Genomic DNA, 21107 nt, shown 5'->3' on the forward strand with positions numbered 1-21107 from the left:
GATTGAGAGATGTAATTCGCAACCTAATCTGGAGATGGCGTGAGTGATTTTTTCTCGGATGACCTCGTATGGGGTTTGATATTCCTTTGTTGCTTCCTGTACCCTTTCCCAGTGCGGATGAGTGCTGGTATAGTTCTAGCTTGCCCAATCTTTTGGCCATATCTCTCTCGGGATGCACCTGTTTTGCTGGAAGATAATTCTTTTTGCTTCACTATATTGTTCTTCCATGGATAAAATAGACACGAGAAATTTCCACCAGAATGATGCCCCTGCTTGCGCCTGGACTTTTCTATTAATATTCTTCACTGGCCTATGGAACATGAATACCTTTGTTGTGTAGAAATCGTTGAACATTTTATCCAATATCTTCTAGGCTTTAACGATAGTAAAATTACTTTGAGAGTTGGTTCATATTATCAAAATCCTTGAAGACGTTGCATTTGAATTCCATGAAAATATAATACTGATGGCATAGGTACCAAAAAAACCACAATAGTTCCTCTGGGAAATCCTTGGCTTGTGCTATGAATATATGGCAGAATGGATATTCTGGATTGATCCCATAAGGCTTAAGAATGGATCCTTCATGTTGTCGAAGAACTTGGAGCTTATAATAAGTTCTTATTTCTATTAAAATTGATGGATCAAAGGGATCCATGAGGTTGAACAACTCCGGTGGATGATCCGTTGGTTTCAATGAACTTGTTCTTGGTACATTTGAAAACATGAAGATGTGGCTGATTAACTTTTGCTTTGACATCATCTTCGCTGGAGAAAATCTCTTTGAGAATTCTTCTGGTCTAGACAAAAAATCTACGATAATATTATCCTTTCCTTTCAGGTGCTTGACTTGAAACTTGTATGGAGAGAACCATTGAGCCTATCTGAGAATCTGAGGATTGGGAATAATTTTTGCATTTATCTGGATCATCTTTGGGAAGGCCTTCATATCCATCTCTATCAGAAATTATGTATGAATAAGGAAAAAATTAAATTTTTTGATTCCATTCTTTACTGCAAGAATTTCCTTGAAAGTGGAGTGATAATGTTGCCCGACATCTTTGAACTTTCCGTTGGGATATCCGCATATTTTCCTCTTGCCATATTTTTCTTCAAATAGAACGACACTCCAATATTCATTGCTGGTATCAGTTTGTAGTATCTTCTTGCCTTCTGAAGGGATGTAGAGGAACTTGACATTTTTAGATATCTCCTCTTTTTTCTAACTGGTTCATCTTGTTTCTTTTCCCATGATGGATAATTTTTCTTGAGCATCTCTGTGAGCGGAGAAATGTATATAGAGATATTTGGGATGAAATCTCTTACATAATTTACTACACCCAAGAACTATTGGATCTGCTTTGTTGTGAGGTTGGTATCTGGAAATTAGAGTAGTTCCTGGCATATATGTGGTCCTGGACTGTATGCACCTTGGACAAAATGCATTCCGAGAAAATCAATCTCCTTTTGAGCAAGAACCATCCTTTTTACTGAAAACATGATCCAATGTTGTGTTACCAATGCCTCAAATTGACGAAGCAAGTTGACATGTTCCTCCAACTATCACTGAATAACAGGATGTCATCAATATAAACTAAAGAGGTATGGAGGATGGGCTGGAATATTTTTATCATGGTTTTTGGAATAAGGGAGGTGCGGTTTTTAATTCGAAGGGCATGACTTTCCATTGGAAGTGATGATCAGGGATGCAAATCCCGTTTTGGCTCTTTCTTCATGGTGGATTCCCAATTGCCTAAATCTAGATTTAAGATCAAACTTGAAAAAATATTTGGCCTTGGCTAAGTGGGAGAAAAGAGTGAGTTTATTTGGGATAGGGAATTTATCATCTTGGAGGAAGTGGTTAAGTGGTTGGTAGTTAGTGACTAACCTGAGTTTTCCTCTTGTTTGCTCAAGTTTTTGTTGACATAAAATACTTCACATGCCCATTGCGAGTCTGATAGCTCTATTTGATCAAATTCCAAAAGTTCTTTGCATTCTTTCCTTGCAAGCTGAAGATTATCTGGATTCATGCCTGAATGACTGCTTTTGTTAGATTGATGTTTTCATTCTTCTTGAATGGGAGCTTGATAAAAAAAACTCTTCATTCATTCATAACGGGCTTTTCTCTTTTTTCATAAAATCCTTGTGCGATTCAGCACATGAATGCTCAATGAGATTTTGTTCAATCTCTTTGATTTGTTCGTCATTGGTGATTTGGAATAGCCTTGGAATTTCAGAATAAGGTTTAAATTGTTTCATAAAGGTTATTCCATTAGCCCTGATATAGAGTTGATCTTTTTGTTGTCTAAAAAGGTCGAATCCAACAATAAGATCTTTCCCTGGTACATCGGGCCCTATCAGCTTGGTTATGTACTTCAATCCTGGAAATAACTCAATTGTGACCGGGTGCTTTGTAATGACGGTGGTAGTCAAGATTCCATTTGATGCAGTGTTGAAATCCTTAAAGTGCGGCACTCATTGATCTTCCGGGAGAACAACAGGATTCATGAGTGAACAAGTAGCTCCAGTGTCAATGACAACAATGACTCGAGTTGGTTTATCCCATTTGGATGAATAAACCTTGAGTTCCACTTGAGGGATGACTATGAGAGCGTTGATCTCTTCCTGGGCTTTAGCTGCTGGTTCTAAAATTTGATAGTGGTCATCACCATGATCTTCGTATATATCAAGAGAGAATAAGGTGTCTTCAGTGGGTTCATCATCCATAGAGAATATGGACTCGAGGTCTTCTTCTTTTTCGAGATGTATGCTAGTGTAATTTTCAATTTCTTGCAAGAGTTTGACAGATTTCCTCGATTGAGGACAATTTCTTGTGATATGTCCAATTTTGTGGCAAATAAAGCATCTGTTGTTTTGTGAAAATTTCATGGCCTTCTTCGTCTGAAATATTTTGTGCGCCTCCTGGATCTTGATTTCCCGTCTGGAATTCTTGGCCATCTAAACCTCCTAAATCTTCTTCGTCGCCTAGATGTGTGGCAGGAACATCCTGATCCGGTGATCAGATCAGATTTGCGGCATGCTTTGTCACGCATTGGATTGTGTTGGATAATTTGTTTTAGGGCATAACGCTTCGTACAAATGTCATCCAATGCGACGAAAATAGCTTGCCTAATGTAGCCAACTTGTGGGATTGTTATAGACTGAAACTTTTCTTCAATAATGGTCATGGTTCGTCTTGCCAACAACTTTGGAAGGGAAGAGACAAAGGCTTACTTCATATTGATGTCTCCACCGATCTCGAAGTATTTCTTCGCCATTTTTTGAAAATGCTTGTCAATGTCATTTCTGTCGAATGACACACACTTCATCTCAAAGAGTTGTCTTCGTATCTTTTCTTGTCTTTGTCTAGTATCTCCACAGAAAACTTCATGTAGGATTTTGATGTTGAAGGCAAAGTCCTGGGAAGTAAGAAAAGTATTTTTATCTTGAATCCCAATTGAGTTCCACTAATCTCTAAGGATTCCTGAGAACCGTGAAGTGAGTTCTGACAGGATGATATACTTTTCTTGTTCCACGAAATTTTTGGTCACCATCCAAGTACAGAATTCTTGGATCCTTTGAGGCCATTTTGAAACCTTGACGTCATCTAAAGTGAAAGTGTGGAAACCAGTTCCAACTGGTTTTGACGCAATGGGTTCATATCTTCTTTCTGGGATTGGTTCATCTGTCATGCATTCTTGTTCATCATCTACTTCAGATATTTCTGGCTTTTTGGCTGGTTTACAAATATTGGGGGATCGTCATCTTCGGAAGAGTTCATAGTGGATTCATTATTTAATTGAGAGCTATCTTCCATTGTTTCATCATTTGATAAATTTAGGCATTCTGACCATGTGGTATCTCCTTCTGACATGTTTCTTGGTTGGGAGACATAGAGGTCTGGAGCCTTCTGATAAGAAATCATCAGATTTTCGGAGTTGGACCCTTTTGAACTTTCACCATGATCTCGCCTTTTCTTTGTTTGTTTTTGTGCTGCAAGAGCATCTTTTCTTTCCCAAACCATTTTTGCAATGTCAAAATCATGTTCTTCTTTTAAGGATTAGGTAAAGAAATAGGATTTTGTGAGGTAGTTGGAAAAATAGAAAAGGTGTAGTCCAATTTTGGTGGAGAATATGCTTGTGGCGACATAGGGAAGAAGGTAGGTTTTGAGGGGAAAACTGGGGTCTTTTGTGACTCAAAGTGGTTATTTTTCAAAAGTTGAATTTCTTCTCTGATGAAAATCGTCTCCTTTTGTTGTTGTTGGAAGAATTGGAAAATTGAAGTTCCTGGCGAATAAATCCCATATAGTAAATTTGCCAACCTTAGTTCAAAGGCTTTGATTAGTCCTGCATGATGAGACGATGTCTGCTCCACCTTTTTCTCAATTATTTTCACTTTGCTCATCATTTTGTTTTGTGTATGGGCCACGTTCTTTATGGTGTTGCCAATATTGTTCAGCACTTTATTTTGGCAGTTGGAATTTTCTGATTGCCAGCTCATTGTTGCTTCGATGTCACTTGTTGGGAGGTTTTTCTCCAGTAGGTAGCATTATTTTTTTCTTGGGGATTTTAGGAGCATGGCTTATACCCTCTTTTTCAAAAGGTTAAAGCGAAGAAAAATCTTGGATATGACTGGAGCTTGAAGGGCTTAGCATGAATATATGTGGTAATGTAGAATTTGGGTTTTTTTTTGAGTTGGTAAAGTTTTAGGTTTAGGTGGCTTTTTGGACTCTAGGGTATGAGGTGATGGTGGTTTGGGTTTGGGTCTGATTTCACTATCTTCCCAGCTTTGAGTGAATTTTTCTGGTAATTTTGGCCATTCCTATGGTTTGTAACTGACGAGAAATTCATATTTACTTGGACGGCTTAATGAGCCAATTGAAGGATCTTTGTTTTTATATTTGGCTCGAAATTGCTTGTTAGTGGTTTTCCCTTTTTTCTTGGATTTTGGTTTGGTCTCGTTAGGGCCAAATCTTTCTCAATGACGCAGGTGGTGTTCATCATATTTTCCAATTGGGTCTTCCAAACAGTCTTGGCAGTCGCAACCAAGATCCCAAGGGCAGTGTCCCGTAAAGGGGCATTTGAACAACCAAATTCTTTTTCCTTCTTAATTAAAATATTGACACTAGTCATGTGTCAATATTTTGGTTGGATCATTAAAATATTCCCATAAGGGTTCACTTTCAGGATCAGGGTCTGTATCTTTGGGTTAGATCATTTGGCAAGAAAGGATAGTTTTATTAGATTTTTTGAGATGGGAATGGTCAAAGCTTATGGAAACGATTTTGTCATTTCTTTTGGTAAAAGTTAGCTCACCAGATTGCAGAGATTCTTCTGGTTCCCGTAACTTTTCATAATTTGTGATCCAGGAATCAGGAAGAATTTTAACTAGTTCATCTCTGGAAATTTGTCTGGGTATTTGGGTTCACATGGTGTTTCCTTTGGTAGCATCAATATTCAAGAGTAAAGCATTTTCTCCTCTAGGAAGGCAGAGATCCATGGCATGATTTTTTGTACCCGCCATGCCATTTGGTGATGAAGAGTGGCTTGGATAGAATTTTTTGCTTGTGGAGCTCCTTGGATTTGGACTTGGATTTTTAGTGCTTCGGTTAAGTATGGGTCATAAATGTTAAATTTGGAAATATAGTTATGGAGACAGTCCCAACATTCAAGGTAACTTCTGTAGTACCTAAATTTACATGTTGGTACTCCAAGTATCTTGTATCTAGAAGAGAAAGTCGAGCTACAACATGTTGACCTTTTCTTCTGTGATATGTTAAAAGCGATTCGGATAGCACTAAAATAGATATGGGTAAAACCATGATCTCTCCATTGTCTAGGAAAATCTTCTAAGATTTGAAGGGTGATAAATTGTTCCTCTCGTGTTGCAAGAATAGGATGTTGGTCAAGTTTTGAGGCAGCAATATATTCTTTGATTCCTTTTGGTATGTGTTGGACTAGGGAATGGATTTGGGTCCAACGATACGGACCCACCGGGACTGTCAAAATATGGATCCGGGTCCATTTGCTCAAAACGTTGATCGAAGTCAACTCAAAATGGATTTTTGAAGCAAAAATTTATATTTTATCAATTTTTAACATAAAAACTTTCCAAAAAATACCCGGACTGTACACGTAAATTGAGAAACGCTAAAATGAGGTATTTGAGGCTTCGAAACACAGGATTAGGTTCTAAAACATAAGGTGGCCTATCAGGTCATCACAATTGTATGTCATGTATTCTTCTATCAAGTCTAATCTTCACGAAACACCCTCAAAATTGAGATATAAACTCCAAACAATATTCTCAATTGTTTACAACAACACCCAATCCAAATAAATAATGATTGAAAACCCAAATTCGAATTCAAAGCTTTAAAGATTTTTAATGGTTGTCAATGGTGGAGAGTCAAACACCTTCAAAATTTATTGATTGACAATTTAAATTTTAACACCAATTGTGCAACATGAAATGAAATTGCTAAGTTAAAAGTTTATAATAAAACGATTGAAATCCATTTAAACTATATACAACATGAAAGGATAAAAAATAGAGAACATTTTAGGAAGAAAAAATAGGGAAAGAACAGAGAATGAGAGATTGAGAGACGGAAAGAGACGGAGAGAGAGAACGCAGGAGAGAGATGGGACAGAGAACAAGGATAAGAAATAATTAATTCCTTATTCAATTCCTAATATAAAGGAATACTTATTTAAAACTAATTTGTATATAATTGATAAATTGTATATGACCATATAATTAAATTAAAACTTGATTAGGGAGGATAATAAAGTTTTAAATATTGTATATGAAGGTAAAAATCTCTTTTGGAAATTCTCAAGCAAACGCTACCTTAAACTTGGTCAACAGTCCAAGTGGGCTACAAACCCGGCCCTTAAAAGATCTTGACACGCGCGAGAACGGAAAGTGTGCGAATTTGGTGTTTAACAAGGGCAAGGGCAGTAGTCTACACAGAGACGGAAAGTTCAATCCACCAGCACAGAGAACAAGAGAAATCCCTAAATGGCGACGGCGATGTTCAGATCTAGTATTCGCTCCGCCCTCCGCAGCGGCGCTCCTCGTGTAACTCCGGCTTCCAAGAGAACCTTCTCTTCTCACTCATCCGTTGAGGAAGAGGCCCGTATGTAGTCTCATTCATTTTTAATTTGAATTAGGTTTTATTCGTTCATACTTGCATTGAATCCGATCTTTAATTTTCAATATACAGCTTTTTCTTCTTTCTGGATGCGCTTTCATATGCTATTGTTTATTCACTTTGTCTAGATCTTATGCTCCGTGTATGCTGTATTTACATGTTTTATTGGAATGTAATTAAGTGAAATTGACTTATAGCCCGTTTGGCCCAGCTGCAAAAATTGCTTTTTTTGAGAAGTGCTTTTTTCAGAATTGCTTTTCTCAAAAGTACTTTTGGCGAGAACAGTTTGTGTTTGACTAATTAGTTTGAAAAGCGCTTCTAAGCAGCAATTAGTGTTTGGCCAAAAAGGCAAGATGTTGGAATAAAATTTGCCTGAGCTGAATTAGTAAAGAAGACTTTTATAGCTTATCCCGACTAGTTTGGGATTGAGGCTCAATTGATTGATTTGTTGTGTTTAAAGTGCTATATTTACATGTTTTATTGGAATGTAATTAAAGTGAAATTGAATTAGAGTTACATTCTGTAGAAAAGACAAGTTACTTGGAATAAAATTGGCCTGAGCATAATTAATATAGAAGATATGTATAGCTGATCCTAACTAGTTTGTGATTAGTCCTAGTTGCTTGATTCGTTGTGCTTAAAGTGATTAACTTGGATGTGTATCTTTCATATGATGTGGCCAGGTGAAGCCTCTAAGTGGGAGAAAATTACTTATGTTGGAATAGTTTCCTGCTCTATTCTTGCTGCGATTTGTCTGTCAAAGGGTCACCCTCACTCTGATGAGCCTCCTGTAAGCATTTTCTTTTACTTTATTTAATGTCAGGAATCTGAACTTTTTGTGTTCAACAGTATGTTCCTCTGTCTATCTTTCAATTTTAGGTGCCGACCTTAGGCTAAAATTAGAAAGTCATATTGGCGTTATCAGAGGGATTTTCACTTCTTCCCTTCGAGTAGTGGAAAAAATCCTCTTAATGGCCTAGAAACAATGAATTCACCACATAAGTGCAATGTGTAGAAATATATCACATATTCAGTGAGCCGTCAGCCTTAAAAGGTTTAAGCAGCTGGAAAATTGCCAACACTTACGAATGCAAGGAAGATATTTAAGTTCTTTTTGTATTAATTCAAAAAGAGAGTTGTGACAGAACATTATAAATCCATAATGGAGGTTTTGGTTGGTTTTCATCGAAAATATATACAACTATGAATAAGATGACATAAGTTCTCTCTATTCTGAAATCTCTCAGTTATTCCTCTTCTATGCTTGAGAAACTCTAATAATTTAAGAAGGTAGTTAACAATACTATTTGAAGCAAGATATCAATGCCCTAAAAATAGTGGATAAAGCGCAATAGGGTTGGCGGGGGGAGTAGGAGACAGTAAGTAGGGAGGTGCAGTTAAAGAGGAGGTTGAATGCCTTCTTTAAGAAAGACAAAATGCGGGAATATGGTTTTAATTTCATATTGTTAAATTTTCATTATTTGTTGATAGATCCAATGTAAAGAAAGGGTAGAATGTACTTATCAGGAAAAAAGAAAAGAAATGGTAGAATGTTATTCCAGCAATTCTATGTTATGTGACAATTTGACTTGTGTTATATAAGTCGTAGTTGAATAAAATATTAAAATAGTAGTTGAGAAGTTAAATTGATATGAGCGGAGTAGCTTCTTCATTTTTTTCTCTTATTTAAATGGTTTGCGGGATTTCTGTTATAGAAGGGACTTTTGAACAGTTGAGTCATAGTATAGAGACACTTGCTGCAAGTGGCCTCCTGAAAAGCAAATATCTAACTTTTATTCCCGACAAGGTTTACTCCTGTTATGCATGTTTTGGTGATTTATTTGGGGTTGCACAGAGGGAAGTGGCTTGATGAGATTAAAAGGATAGTTACAGGAGTAAAGTGTCTCGATCTGTTAACTTCACGATGACAATGTGGAAAACCGTTCTATTGTCATATGCTTTTGAATTCAAGTGTGTAATATGTTATTTCCCTCATCCTGTGTGACTTAATATTACAACTTCAATTATACCGTTGCTTATTCCGCTCGCAGGCTTACTCATATCTGCACATTCGCAACAAGGAGTTTCCATGGGGTAATTATGTAACATAAGTCATTTTTTCATTTTGCTTCTCGATAATTTCATGTTACGGGCTCTTACTTTATGGATTAACTTATTTAAACGTGATGGTTTAAAAAAATTAAGTTGGCGTTTGGACCATATTTGGTTGAAGTTGAAAGAGTATTTGGATGTTGTTATGTTTGGATATGCATTTCATCTGGAAAAAAAGTTGACGTTTTGTGAATGAAAATCAATATTTCACTTGAAATGCTCAAACATGTTTTTCAATATTTCACCAGAATTTTAAATAGTGAAGTTCAAAATTTGCAATTACTGATTGTCAAACAATTATTTGCAAATACTGAACTAAAGAAAGATTTGGATCATGTGCCTCCAAGTAGTCTTTTACAATTACACTAATTAAAGCTAGAATTTGTCTCAATCTCACATAAAGTTTTAGAAGATAGTGCATTATATGAACAATTCAAAAATGTAGGACAAAATTTGCTTGGCCCTTGAAACTAGGTACAATATATGCATTTTGCTCTTCAAGATTTTACCTATGTGATTGCTCTCTTGATCCCTAGTCCCTTTTGGAATTGCATAAATTGATTATGTCATATGTTGAACTAATTACATATTGTTGGCACCATCCCCAGATAATGAAATGACTGGATTTTTCTTCTAGTTGCATCTGTTGCAAATAGGAAACTGTGATCTGAAATCAAGAATGTCATGTTCTGCTGCATATCTATTCCTGTTTTGGTTGATCAATCCAAGCTCTGAATTGCCTGTGCTACAGGCCTTGTTTTCAATTTAAACATGATTTCACGTATTCTCATTATTTTAATAATTAATTCAGTGCTTATAGCATGTTATTATACAGTTTCTGTGGTATACATCTCTCTGAGGATGTAATATCCATGTTTGCCATATTTTGTGTTTGCATTTAGATCTTCCGTCTGGCTACACAATGTTTTAATACCATACTTTCTCTCTGGCCTTTGGTGAATGCAGGTCCAGATGGGCTTTTTGAGGTCAAGCACCACTGAAACTGCGTGGTTTCTCTGTGAAGGCGTTAAAATAATTCCTGTCCATCCGCGAGGATGATCACATTTGTTGAATTTTCATTAGATGTCTACTTTTGGTTCTTTGCTTATAAGAAACCTTTGCCTTTTCTTTGACATATTTCCATCTTTTGCTGTATACTTACAATGTGCTTTAAAGAATAAGAATTCAGGATAATTATTCGTTTCGATATGGTTGCTCTTAAATGTCCCATTATTAGAGGGAATTATAATTAGGTTGGAGCTGAATTTCTACTAATTTGCATTCTGAATGCCTTGATGCATGACCTTCATTTACTGGATATTATTGACATAGGAGGGTGCGTGTCTGGTGATTCATGGTTTTTGTAAATCTTCTAAGATATGATTGAAGTGTATCTTTCGAGTGATGGAGGTTGGTTATTTAGCTCGAGTAAGCGTGCTGATATATGTGATATAATTTGGTATTCGCGACAATGACCCTCGCCGAACTTTTGGTATACATATAGTTTAAGAGCTGAAAGATAACGGTAAACAGGTCTTCTTCGAACGCTTAAAGGACTGTATTGATGACTTTGCTGCTAGTGCCGGTATCTTTCCCTTGGCAATTCATTGTTTCTACTTCACAACCTTCAAATTGTTTACCAAACTTAAGTACTTTATGCACGGAAAAGGTCCAGATATGCCAATAAATTGTACGAAATTGTACACATTCGCCCATTGTTAAAAGATGGACTCAATCCTGCTTTTACCGTGTATAAGTTGGATCACATATGTCTTATTTTTAAAAACCTCACTAATAAAATATTTAGTACCAGATTTTGACACGTGTCACAATCCGGAGAACATTACATCTATACCTTGATTTTAAATAATAAACCAACCGGACCCATCACTCTTACTTTGTTAAACCGTCCCGACCCGCTATTCTTTTTTAATAAATTCCAATTTTATTTTATTAACCCACTATCTCACCTAGCTTTCTTCTCCCGATTTCTCCTCTCATCATAGATGCTCCATTAGGGGTTTTTCCCAAATCGTTGACCCAATTTCAGCATTACTTAGGGCTTAGTCTTTGATTTCCAACAACTTTGGTCTTTTATTTCTTTTCTTCGTTCGTGAAATGCCGCAAACATTGAGCTCTTCTAACCGGAGTGTAAGGAATTGTCTCTGTGGAAATGTTGTGCTCCATCTCACTTCGTGGACGCCTGAAAATCCTGGGAGACGTTTCTTTAAGTGCTATAAACGTGATGTAAGTTATTGTTTTCTTTTAAATTTTAAATTTTGTGTTTATAGGTTTTTTGTTTTTTGTTTGAATTAACCAAATTTAGTTGTTATGTTGCAGCCAATATCATGCGCCTATTGGGAATGGGATGATGACAAATTTCATCCAAGAGCCACTATTGTCATCAACAAATTGAAAAGGGAAAAGGATACTCTTGTTGGTGAAAATGATTACTTAAAAAAAAGCTAATTTTTTTAGAGAGAAACCATGTATTTGAAGGAAAAAGTTGTTGATGTTTCAGCTTGAAACTAAATTGTTGGAGGATATAGTTGTTGATTTGGAGGCATCTTCTGTTTTGATAATCTTCCTTCCTCAACTGAAAATGATGGGAGATATGCAAAGAAGAGAGAAAATATATTTGTTATGTTATTGTTCATCCTTGTTGGGTTTATTGTTGGTTATGTATTACATAATTAAGTTATGTAGCTTTTGAATATTAGATGGAATGTAATCATATTTTGTGACGAATGAATGGAATGTAATGACTTTATGTAATTTTTTCTTGTGTAATGATTTGATCTTTATGTAATGAGTTTGCAACAATCTAGATGAAATGTTTAACCAAAAATGATGGTTTGAACTAATAATGTACAACTTAGAATGAGTTTCAACAAAACTAGTTCACTTGTTAACAACGTGTAAATGCAATCTGATCAAATATGCCCTTCAACTAAACGATTCTGATCAAATATGCCCTTCAACTAAATGATTTTGATCAAATATGCCCTCCATACATATAAGTTCTTTCGGAATCTATACAATAAAACCACAAACATACACATGCTTGCTTACTGAAACCATTTCAAGTCAAGCAAAATCCAACAGCTACAAACCAACAGCGAGAACAACAACCAGAACAACATTAACAATATTCATTTGCATAAAACTATTTCAAGTCAAATAGAAAAGGTTTGAATTCACCAAAAACCAATAGCCAGAATTTTATACATAATGTAAGTTCTTAACTAAAAAGCATCTATCCCAAAGGTCTGAAATTACCAAAAACCAACAGCCAGAATTTCATCCATAATGTAAGTTTTTAACAAAAAGACATCTACCCCAAAAAGGTTTCTAAACTTGCTAAACTTCACAATTTGATGTCATCTTCAATTTTTTTTTTGCTTCATCTTGAATCTGCTTGAGTGTGACAGTTGGTTTTCCCTTCCAAATTGCCTTAGCTGGTGAGTAAGGCAAATTTGATGGCATTGTCACTTCATCTGCATCTTCACAAAATTGAATTCTTCTTGTTCCTATTGGTGGCCTTACATGCAGCTTTCTAACTGCAAGTCTTATTTCTGATTCAACAATAATCATTGGCCTCAGAGGTGGATCTTCATCAGTACCAATAACAGGACCATAGCCTTGTGATAAACCATTTGCGGCATAAGAGGATTCTTGTGTCTGTTATGTTGCAGGTTCACTATCCAAGTCCATTCCTTCATCTTTAGAAGCAGCAGATGCAAGTGAAAAATCTGGAGCTGAGGTCTAACTTGAACCACCTTTTAGGTGTTTCCTTTTCCTTTATTTTGAAGTGTCTGCATTAGTTTCTCCTGGCACCCAAAAAAAATTATTCGAAGTTGTGACAAATCATAAAAGCCAAATCAGAATTCTTTACCTTGAAACAGCCCCTAACATTGTGGTTTTTCCCACAACAATTGCTACATGTCATCACAACTCCCTTTCTTGAGTAACTCCACTCTTCAACCCTTTTCCTTGCTTCATCTGATTCCCTGGTTCTCTTTTCTCTAGGTCTTCCCGCATTCTTGGAAACATCAGGAGGTTCCCTTGTCTGAGATGGTTTTACTTTCCAAAAAACTTTCCCCCTACTTTCCATGATTAGATTGTCTAAGTTCTTGGCCCTAGGCCTCAAGTTTCTTATAATCATCAATAAAACTGCCCTCTAACTTCTTAAGTGCCAAATTCTTGGCCCTTTTAAGCTTAGATATTGACATATTTAATTCAAACTCAGTCTCTAAATCATCTTTCATTTCCTTCAGGCTATACTGATAATTATATTGTACTTTTCTCTTTAATAGGTGTGCTAAAGTATTCTGATGGGCTCTAGAATTTTTGAAGCAAGGATCACATGTATGGACATCTTTTCATGTCTTCATTTGATAGCTATCACTATTGCCATCCTGTGAGATATAACATCTAAATGAACAACCAGTAGCACACTTATAGCTAGCCCTAGTTGAATCAGTTTTTGATCACCTGCAACTCTATTCTACTAGCCAATGCATAGAGGTTGAATATTCTTCTAGCTTCTTCAATATCCTTAAATGTTATACCTAAATCCAACTCCTTAAAATGTTCTAACCTATCATTTACAGCCCTTTTTTTCTTCTAGACTAATAGCTTTAAGTTCTGAATAGTCATATTTAGAACCTTTTGAATCATCAAAACTACCACCACCCAAACTACTTTCACATTTAGAAGCTGCATCAATGTCTACAAAATATTCTCTTTATGATGAATAATATTTGGGCAAACACCATAGCATCAAACTCATCCACAACAAAAAAGTTAATGACATTGAACTCTTTAGAGAATAAGTACTGAAGAGTCCTCACACCATCATCATCAGTTACCAGGTAGTACCTCCCGAAGGTCCAGTCACTAAAAGTTGCTCGACTGAGCTAAATCCTAAATTTTTGATAAATTCTTCACACAAACTTTTATAGTTGACAAGGCAAGAATCATAACCAGCTAAAGTATACACATGCTTCTGATCATATACTATTTCATGTGAAAATACCCAATTACCTCCATAGTGAAATACCAGGTCCACTTTAGCAATCATCTTCAGTTTGTATCATATGCAAAGGTATAAAAAGATGGACAAGTGAGGGTCCACAACAGTAAATAGAAAGCCATAATCATGACACACGTAAAAAAAACCTAAAAATAAACGGCTTCAATGCAGGACCACAATCAGACAACAAAATCATCAATTACAACACATTATTTACTTTATTTTATTCTTTAGTAGGATAAAGTACAATATAGATATCAATAAACAACAACCCTATTATAAGACAAGAAACCCTAACCCCACATATAAAATACAAACAAACAAACCCTAACCCACAAATAGAAGAAAAAACAAGACAAAAAGATAACATACCTTGAAAAAGCATACAACCTTTGAATTTTCTCTGAAAAGGAAACCCTAGAGGTCCAGCTTTGTAGTGTGGTCGGCTGAGGAGAAATTGAGAGAAGAAATCAAGGTGAGAGAGTGAGTTAATAAAATAAAATAGAGATTTATTAAAATAGAATATCGGGTCGGTTTAATAAAATAAGAGTGATGGTCGAGTTGATTTATTATTTAAATCAGGGTATAGATGGAATGCACCATATTATGACACGTGTCAAAATTCGGTGCTAAATATTTTATTAGTGAGGTCTGTTAAAAAAGGCATATGTGACCCAACTAGCCATAAACGGCAAGGGCAAGATTGAATCCACTTTTTAGCGACGGGCAAATATGTACAATTTCGTATAGTTTACTGGCAAAATTTGGACCTTTAGAAACTTATTTAAGTATATTGAGATCACAATCTCCAAAATATTTTTCAATAATATTTCTCCATTATAAGATTGTCTTTCTTATAACATAGGATTGTATCCCTCCATAAGCGTTTTTATGAAACACAACTTACGCGATTTAACTTCACAACATTGGAATAAAAAAAACTCAGTTGTTTATAAAATAAATATTAGTAACTGAATATGCCATTTTAGATATATAAACAAATGATTTATTAAAAAAAATTTGTTTAAGTATGTTCAAATTACAATCTCGACAATATTTTGATTTTAAGATCGTCTTTCATATAACATAGGCTATTATATCTATTCTTAAGCATTTTTTTTTTGAAACACAACTTAGGCGATGCACTTTATTATATAAAAATAGACAATATATATAGTTTACCATCGAAACTTAGGATCAAATCCATGTGACACACTTTCTGAGCACGATTAACCTTTTACACACCCAACTTATTTCAAAGTGTATTTAAGACAAACCATATTTGCTATGTGGTCTACGCGTGTGAACCAAATAAATAAGACCTTGAACCCTTTAAATTTTTTTCCCAAATCCTCGTTTATATACTTTCCTTTTTAAAAAAAAATTATTGGTCCCCACTAGTGGTGGCAAAATGATTCAAAGAAAATAGTTAACCACCCATATTATCCACTAAAAAATGGGTTGGATAATGAACTTTTTAAAAACGGGTCAAATATGGATAAGAACCATATTATCCATTTAGAAAATAGATAACCAATGAGTAACCAATGAGTCTAATTTTTACATTTGTAAAGCCTCAAATTGGGGGTTCCTCAAGTTAAGGAGACTAAGAATTCTCCCAAAAGTGACATATACAAGAAGTCATGGATAATATGGGTTCCGCCGGTTAACCTTTTTTTATCCGTATTAAATATAGGTCGGATCGGATAATTGATCTGTTTTTTCATTGCCCGTTTTTAACTTGAACCATATCCGACCCGATCCGCCCGTTTACCACTCCTAGTTCCCACAAACCCACCCCTTCCTTCTCCTTTTTTTCTTCCTCATACCCCTAACCCTAAAAATAGGGACAAAATAAAAAGCTATGGGGAGTTAAAGCATCCAACTAACCTAAAAGGTTTTTACTACTAAAAGAGAAGCATCTATAAAATACTCTTTTCTGTATTATTTTTAAAATTTTCAATTCCAGAAAAGATTAAAATACTGTGAAAACGTATATTACTCTTCTCTGTGAGTAATGCTTTTCTCTCAAAAATTTGGGGAAACGTGTGATAAATCTTAAGAACCAAAACGAAGAAAAATACAGTTATTGTTTTTGACAAAGGTCCTTTGAGATTTGACCTGGGGTTATCGTTTACCTCTCTGGTTTTTTCTCAAGGGTGAACAATGGAGAAGTTTCAATTTACTTTTTATGTCTTCCGTTCTTTGTCTATGGTTTGTTATGGGAGGTATCATTGCAAAAGTGCATATGTGTGAAGCTTAGAAGGTGGTTATGGCTCTTTTTTTCAGTGGTCTCCGGCGACGGCTGAGGGCAAAAGAAGATGGGATTTTAAATTAGGGGTTGTAACAACAAATTTTCGCGTTAGAGAAAAATAAATAATCAAGACTGAAAAATTGCGTAACAAATGTAGTATTTGATTTCAATAAATGAAAGTGTTATAATATCTATGGTATTCCTCTGATTCTTCAAGAATGTAAAGTATCTTAATGAACTTGACTTTGATTTGATTCAAGGGCTCGTAGAACATGGTCTTGAATCTCCTTCTTGAACTTGAATTTGGGTTTGATCACAAACAAGTACTTTGATCTTGAACGCCTTGGTATTTGATTTGACTTTGTTCTTGAACTTGTAGCTTGAGTACTTGAACTTGTAGCTTGTAGATAAATTTGTGGTGTTTGATCCACGAGCTCTCTGCTTGCCTTTTGTTATCACTTCTGGTGTCTTCTAGCTTTACGAAGACCTCTATTTATAGTTGTTGATGTGGTTCTGCGATTTGATTGGTCCGTTTGAACTGACCAGTACCATCCAGACACTTGGCATGATTTAATTAGCTCATTTATTTAACTTGGATTGCCACATTTCTTGACACATGTCATGATTTCATTGGCTCATTTACTTGTCTTGGATTGCCACATCACTTGACACATGACATGATTTTGTTGGCTCGTTCTTTTGACTTGGATTGCCACATCACTTGACACGTGGTATGAGCCTGAGCTTTAAGATGGGCTAATAGCCATTTGGACCTTGGGCTAATGAAGTGGGCTTATCATTTAATTTGTAGTCCAATTAAATATACTAGCCCAACACTTATATTTTGAATTTAAATAATTAACCCAATTACTAGCCACAATATTTGTTTGGACTAATGTCTTGAATATGATTCGAATAATTTGTAATTTAAAATCCAACTAAATTTAATACTTACAAATGTCCTCTGCTTCAAGGCTTATCGTGGCGTGAACTTTGCAGATTAGGCTTGAAGTAACGAGTAATTTGTTTTTTTGTTTTGTTTACACGTTGATTGATCAAGCGCGTGAGGCAATCATTGCCTTATTTAGGAATTACGTAAGAATTTGTGTTTGACACAAATTTAATACTCCAAAATGGCCTCCTTATCTAGCATCCCTTCTTAAAACAAAAATAAGAAGTCATCTGAGTCCCCCTTTTTTTTAATATAGCAAAATTCCATGATTATAGGAAATACTTGCATCATTCCACGTGAGTTTATGCTTCTGCAAATTTTATTTGAGCTAGATTGTAAACCCATATCTAAGAATTTGAATTATGGATAGAGTTTCTGCTCAATATTATCCGGGAGATTATCTCCTAATCAAATTAGGATCCTTGATATGTTTATCATTTGAGATCAAGTAGAATCAGATAAAAATATCCATCTCCATCTAGGACTCTATGTCTTACTCAATTTCCATCTCTATAAATATGGAAGCATAACACCGTTTTTTACTGTGCAATTTCAAAAGAGCATAAGAGTCCCTTTTTTCTTCTTTAGAAGGCGATCCTTTTTTGTTTCTATTACGGCTAAGAGGTACATGTAAGACTTAGTGCTTCCCTCTATGATAAGAAAAAGAAATGCCATTTGTCCTCAGAATTATCTTTGTTGAATGCTTGGCTTGTTTCTCTTTGTATATTTCCACTTTAGATAGGCTCTTTATTTAATTTTTTGAAAAGCTTGGTGTTGACCATCATCATTCCATGGATATATATATGTAAGATTTCAATGCCATAGAAATTTGCATGTTCTGATCTTAAAGTGTCAACATACAAAGTACTGTAATTTCTAACTATTTGAGACGGTAGAAATCACAGTGAGATTGTATCCTCATATTTATGTGTTAGAGTGATAATGACTATTATATTCAATGACCTCAAACGTATGCATTAATCTTGATGTATCCTCTGGATAATTAAGTCATGTTATATTTGGCTGTATATCAACACATAAATCGCCAAATACTTGCACCACCCGCCAAGCAAGATAAAATATATCATGGGAGCTAATTTTTTTCCGAGGGTCATGGTCCTTAATTCTTTATTCTAATGTTTTTGATTCCCTTTTTTGGCAAAGACATCACTTCATACGAGGCAGAGGCTATACTTCGTACGAGGTGAAAGTTTTCAACGTCCGAGGCAAAGACTTTATTTTATTTAAAACTTGACTTTCTTTGGCTACGACAAAGACCATTATATCGTTTGAGCTGAAAATTTTATTTTATATGAGGCAAAGAACATTACATCATGTTGGCCGAAAAATTTATTTTATTTGAAAATTTAACTTTCTTTATCTGTGGCAAAGATCATTACATTATTTAAGTCAAAAATTTTATTTTTATCTGAGTCATAGACCATTACACCATCTAAGCCAAATATTTTACTTTTATCTGAGGTGAAGACCATTACACCATCTGAGCCAAAGATTTATTTTATCTGAAGCGAAGACCATTACACCGTCTAAGCTAAAGACTTCACTTTATTTGAAAATTTGACTTTCTTTTATTTGTGGCAAAGACCATTACACCATCTAAGCCAAAGATTTTACTTTTATCTGAAACGAAGACCATTACACCTTCTAAGCTAATGGCTTCATCTTGTTTGAAGATTTAACTTCATTTTATCTGAGGCATAGACCATTATACCGTCTGGGCCAAAGATTTATTTTGTCTGAAGCGAAGACCATTACACCGTCTAAGCTAATGACTTCATATTGTTTAAAGATTTAACTTCATTTTATCTGAGGCATAGACCATTACACCGTCTGGGTCAAAGATTTATTTTGTCTGAAGCGAAGACCATTACACCGTCTAAGCTAATGACTTCATCTTATTTGAAGATTTAACTTCATTTTATCTGAGGCATCCATTACACCGTCTGGGCTAAAGATTTATTTTGTCTGAAGCGAAGACAATTACACCGTCTGACTTAAAGACTTTACTTTTTATCTAAGGCAAAGACCATTACTCCGTATGAGCCAAAGATTTATTTTGCAAAGGCGAAGACAGCCATCCAAGCTGAAGACTTTACTTTGTCCGATGCTAAGACCATTATACCGTCTGAGCTGAAGACTATACTTTGTCCTAGACGAAGACCAGCAAAGTCCATTATACAGTCTAACTTGAAGATTTTACTTCACCACTAAAAGATTTGACCTTTCAGCGCAAAGGAATGAAAACTCGTCCTCATTTCGAGATATATGAATCAGAGATTATATGAAGCATGATTTATCTTTTTTCAAAAAGCTGTCCACCAAGAATATCTCTTCAACTTCAATCTTCACAGGTAATTTTATGATCTCCTTTATACAGATACGTTTCTCCTTTTTTTTTGCAGGTAGAAGAAGAAATCAATTCCAAAGATACTACTTTAGTAAAGATAACCTCATAGTCAAAGAATCTTTTTTTTACATTTCAACTTAAAGACATGGCAGACTTTAAGGCTTCTACTTGAAAACTTGACAGATTTGAAGACTTCGACTTGAAGACTTAGTAGATTTGAAGACTTTAACTTGATGATTCGATTTGAAGGTTAAAGTATAAGAGTTAAACTTGAAGTAGCCACTTTGAAGAATTCAACTCGAAGACGTGGCAGACTTGGATAGTTGAAGACTTAGCGGACTAGAAGAATTTAACTCAACTTCAACTTGAAGATTTAGCATGCAGAGACTTCAAATCAATGATATAGAAAATATGAAGAATTCAACTTGGCGACTTGGAAAACTTGAAGAATTCAGCTAAAAGACATGACGGTCTTGAAAACTTTGCAGCCTACTAAAGACTATAATTGTCTTGAAGATAACAATCTCGGTGAAGAGGATCAAGTCATTCTGCAGTTTATAACAAGTGAGCTTCTTTGTTTTTAATACTTTATGGATTTGATGACTTGGCACACTTGAATACTGCAACTTTAAGACCTAGCGGGCTTGAATACTTCAAATTGATGATGTAATAGACTTGACAAAATTAACTTGGCTTAGAATTGGAGCCTTCAACTTGAATATTTAGCCTCTTATTAAAGAAACTACAATAATTCCATCAAAGACCTCAATTTGACATGGAGGGCTTGCCCCTATTGACCCATTAAGATAAGACAAAGAGTTCAACAAAAGAATACATGTACACCTAATTTTCAAGTGTCAATCAAGTGAATTATATTCCATCATACCTCATTTGAATAATGTTTTGGGTAATTTATATTTTTGAACTCATATGATTGAACTTAGAATGAAACTTTAAGCTGCCTACGTACCTCGGTGAAGAGGATCAAGTCATTCCGCAGATCGAAATGGGTGAGTTCTTTTTATGTCCTAACTTTTGCCTAGGCTGCCTCTTTCGAGGTTTTTAACCTAGCAGATCCTTTTTTTATGGGCTGAGCACAGTTTATACTCTTGCGGGCCAGGAGTAACATGCAGTTTATGCTCGTGCGTTAAGGAACGTATTTGTTTTCTTCAAGGATAGTATCTCTTCATGAATTTCCCATTGATGGGGCCAATCCGCAAACCTTCCGAG

General features: G+C 35.3%; 1 protein-coding gene and 1 long non-coding RNA gene across 2 annotated transcripts; both read left to right on the forward strand.

The window, feature by feature from the left end:
* The first annotated feature begins 6725 nt into the window (after positions 1-6725).
* Positions 6726-10475, forward strand: LOC104235828 (cytochrome c oxidase subunit 6a, mitochondrial). Its single transcript, XM_009789658.2, has 4 exons — positions 6726-7141; positions 7840-7946; positions 9208-9250; positions 10235-10475. Exons 1-4 carry the CDS (start codon positions 7024-7026, stop codon positions 10267-10269), a joined length of 303 nt encoding a protein of 100 aa, XP_009787960.1. The 5' UTR covers positions 6726-7023; the 3' UTR covers positions 10270-10475.
* Positions 10476-11228: 753 nt separating this feature from the next.
* Positions 11229-12043, forward strand: LOC104235823 (uncharacterized). The gene is made up of 2 exons (XR_713280.2): positions 11229-11515; positions 11609-12043. It is a non-coding gene; the product is annotated as an uncharacterized lncRNA (long non-coding RNA).
* Positions 12044-21107: the final 9064 nt, after the last annotated feature.

Source organism: Nicotiana sylvestris, chromosome 2 (assembly GCF_000393655.2).
Source record: "Nicotiana sylvestris chromosome 2, ASM39365v2, whole genome shotgun sequence".
NCBI lineage: Eukaryota > Viridiplantae > Streptophyta > Magnoliopsida > Solanales > Solanaceae > Nicotiana > Nicotiana sylvestris.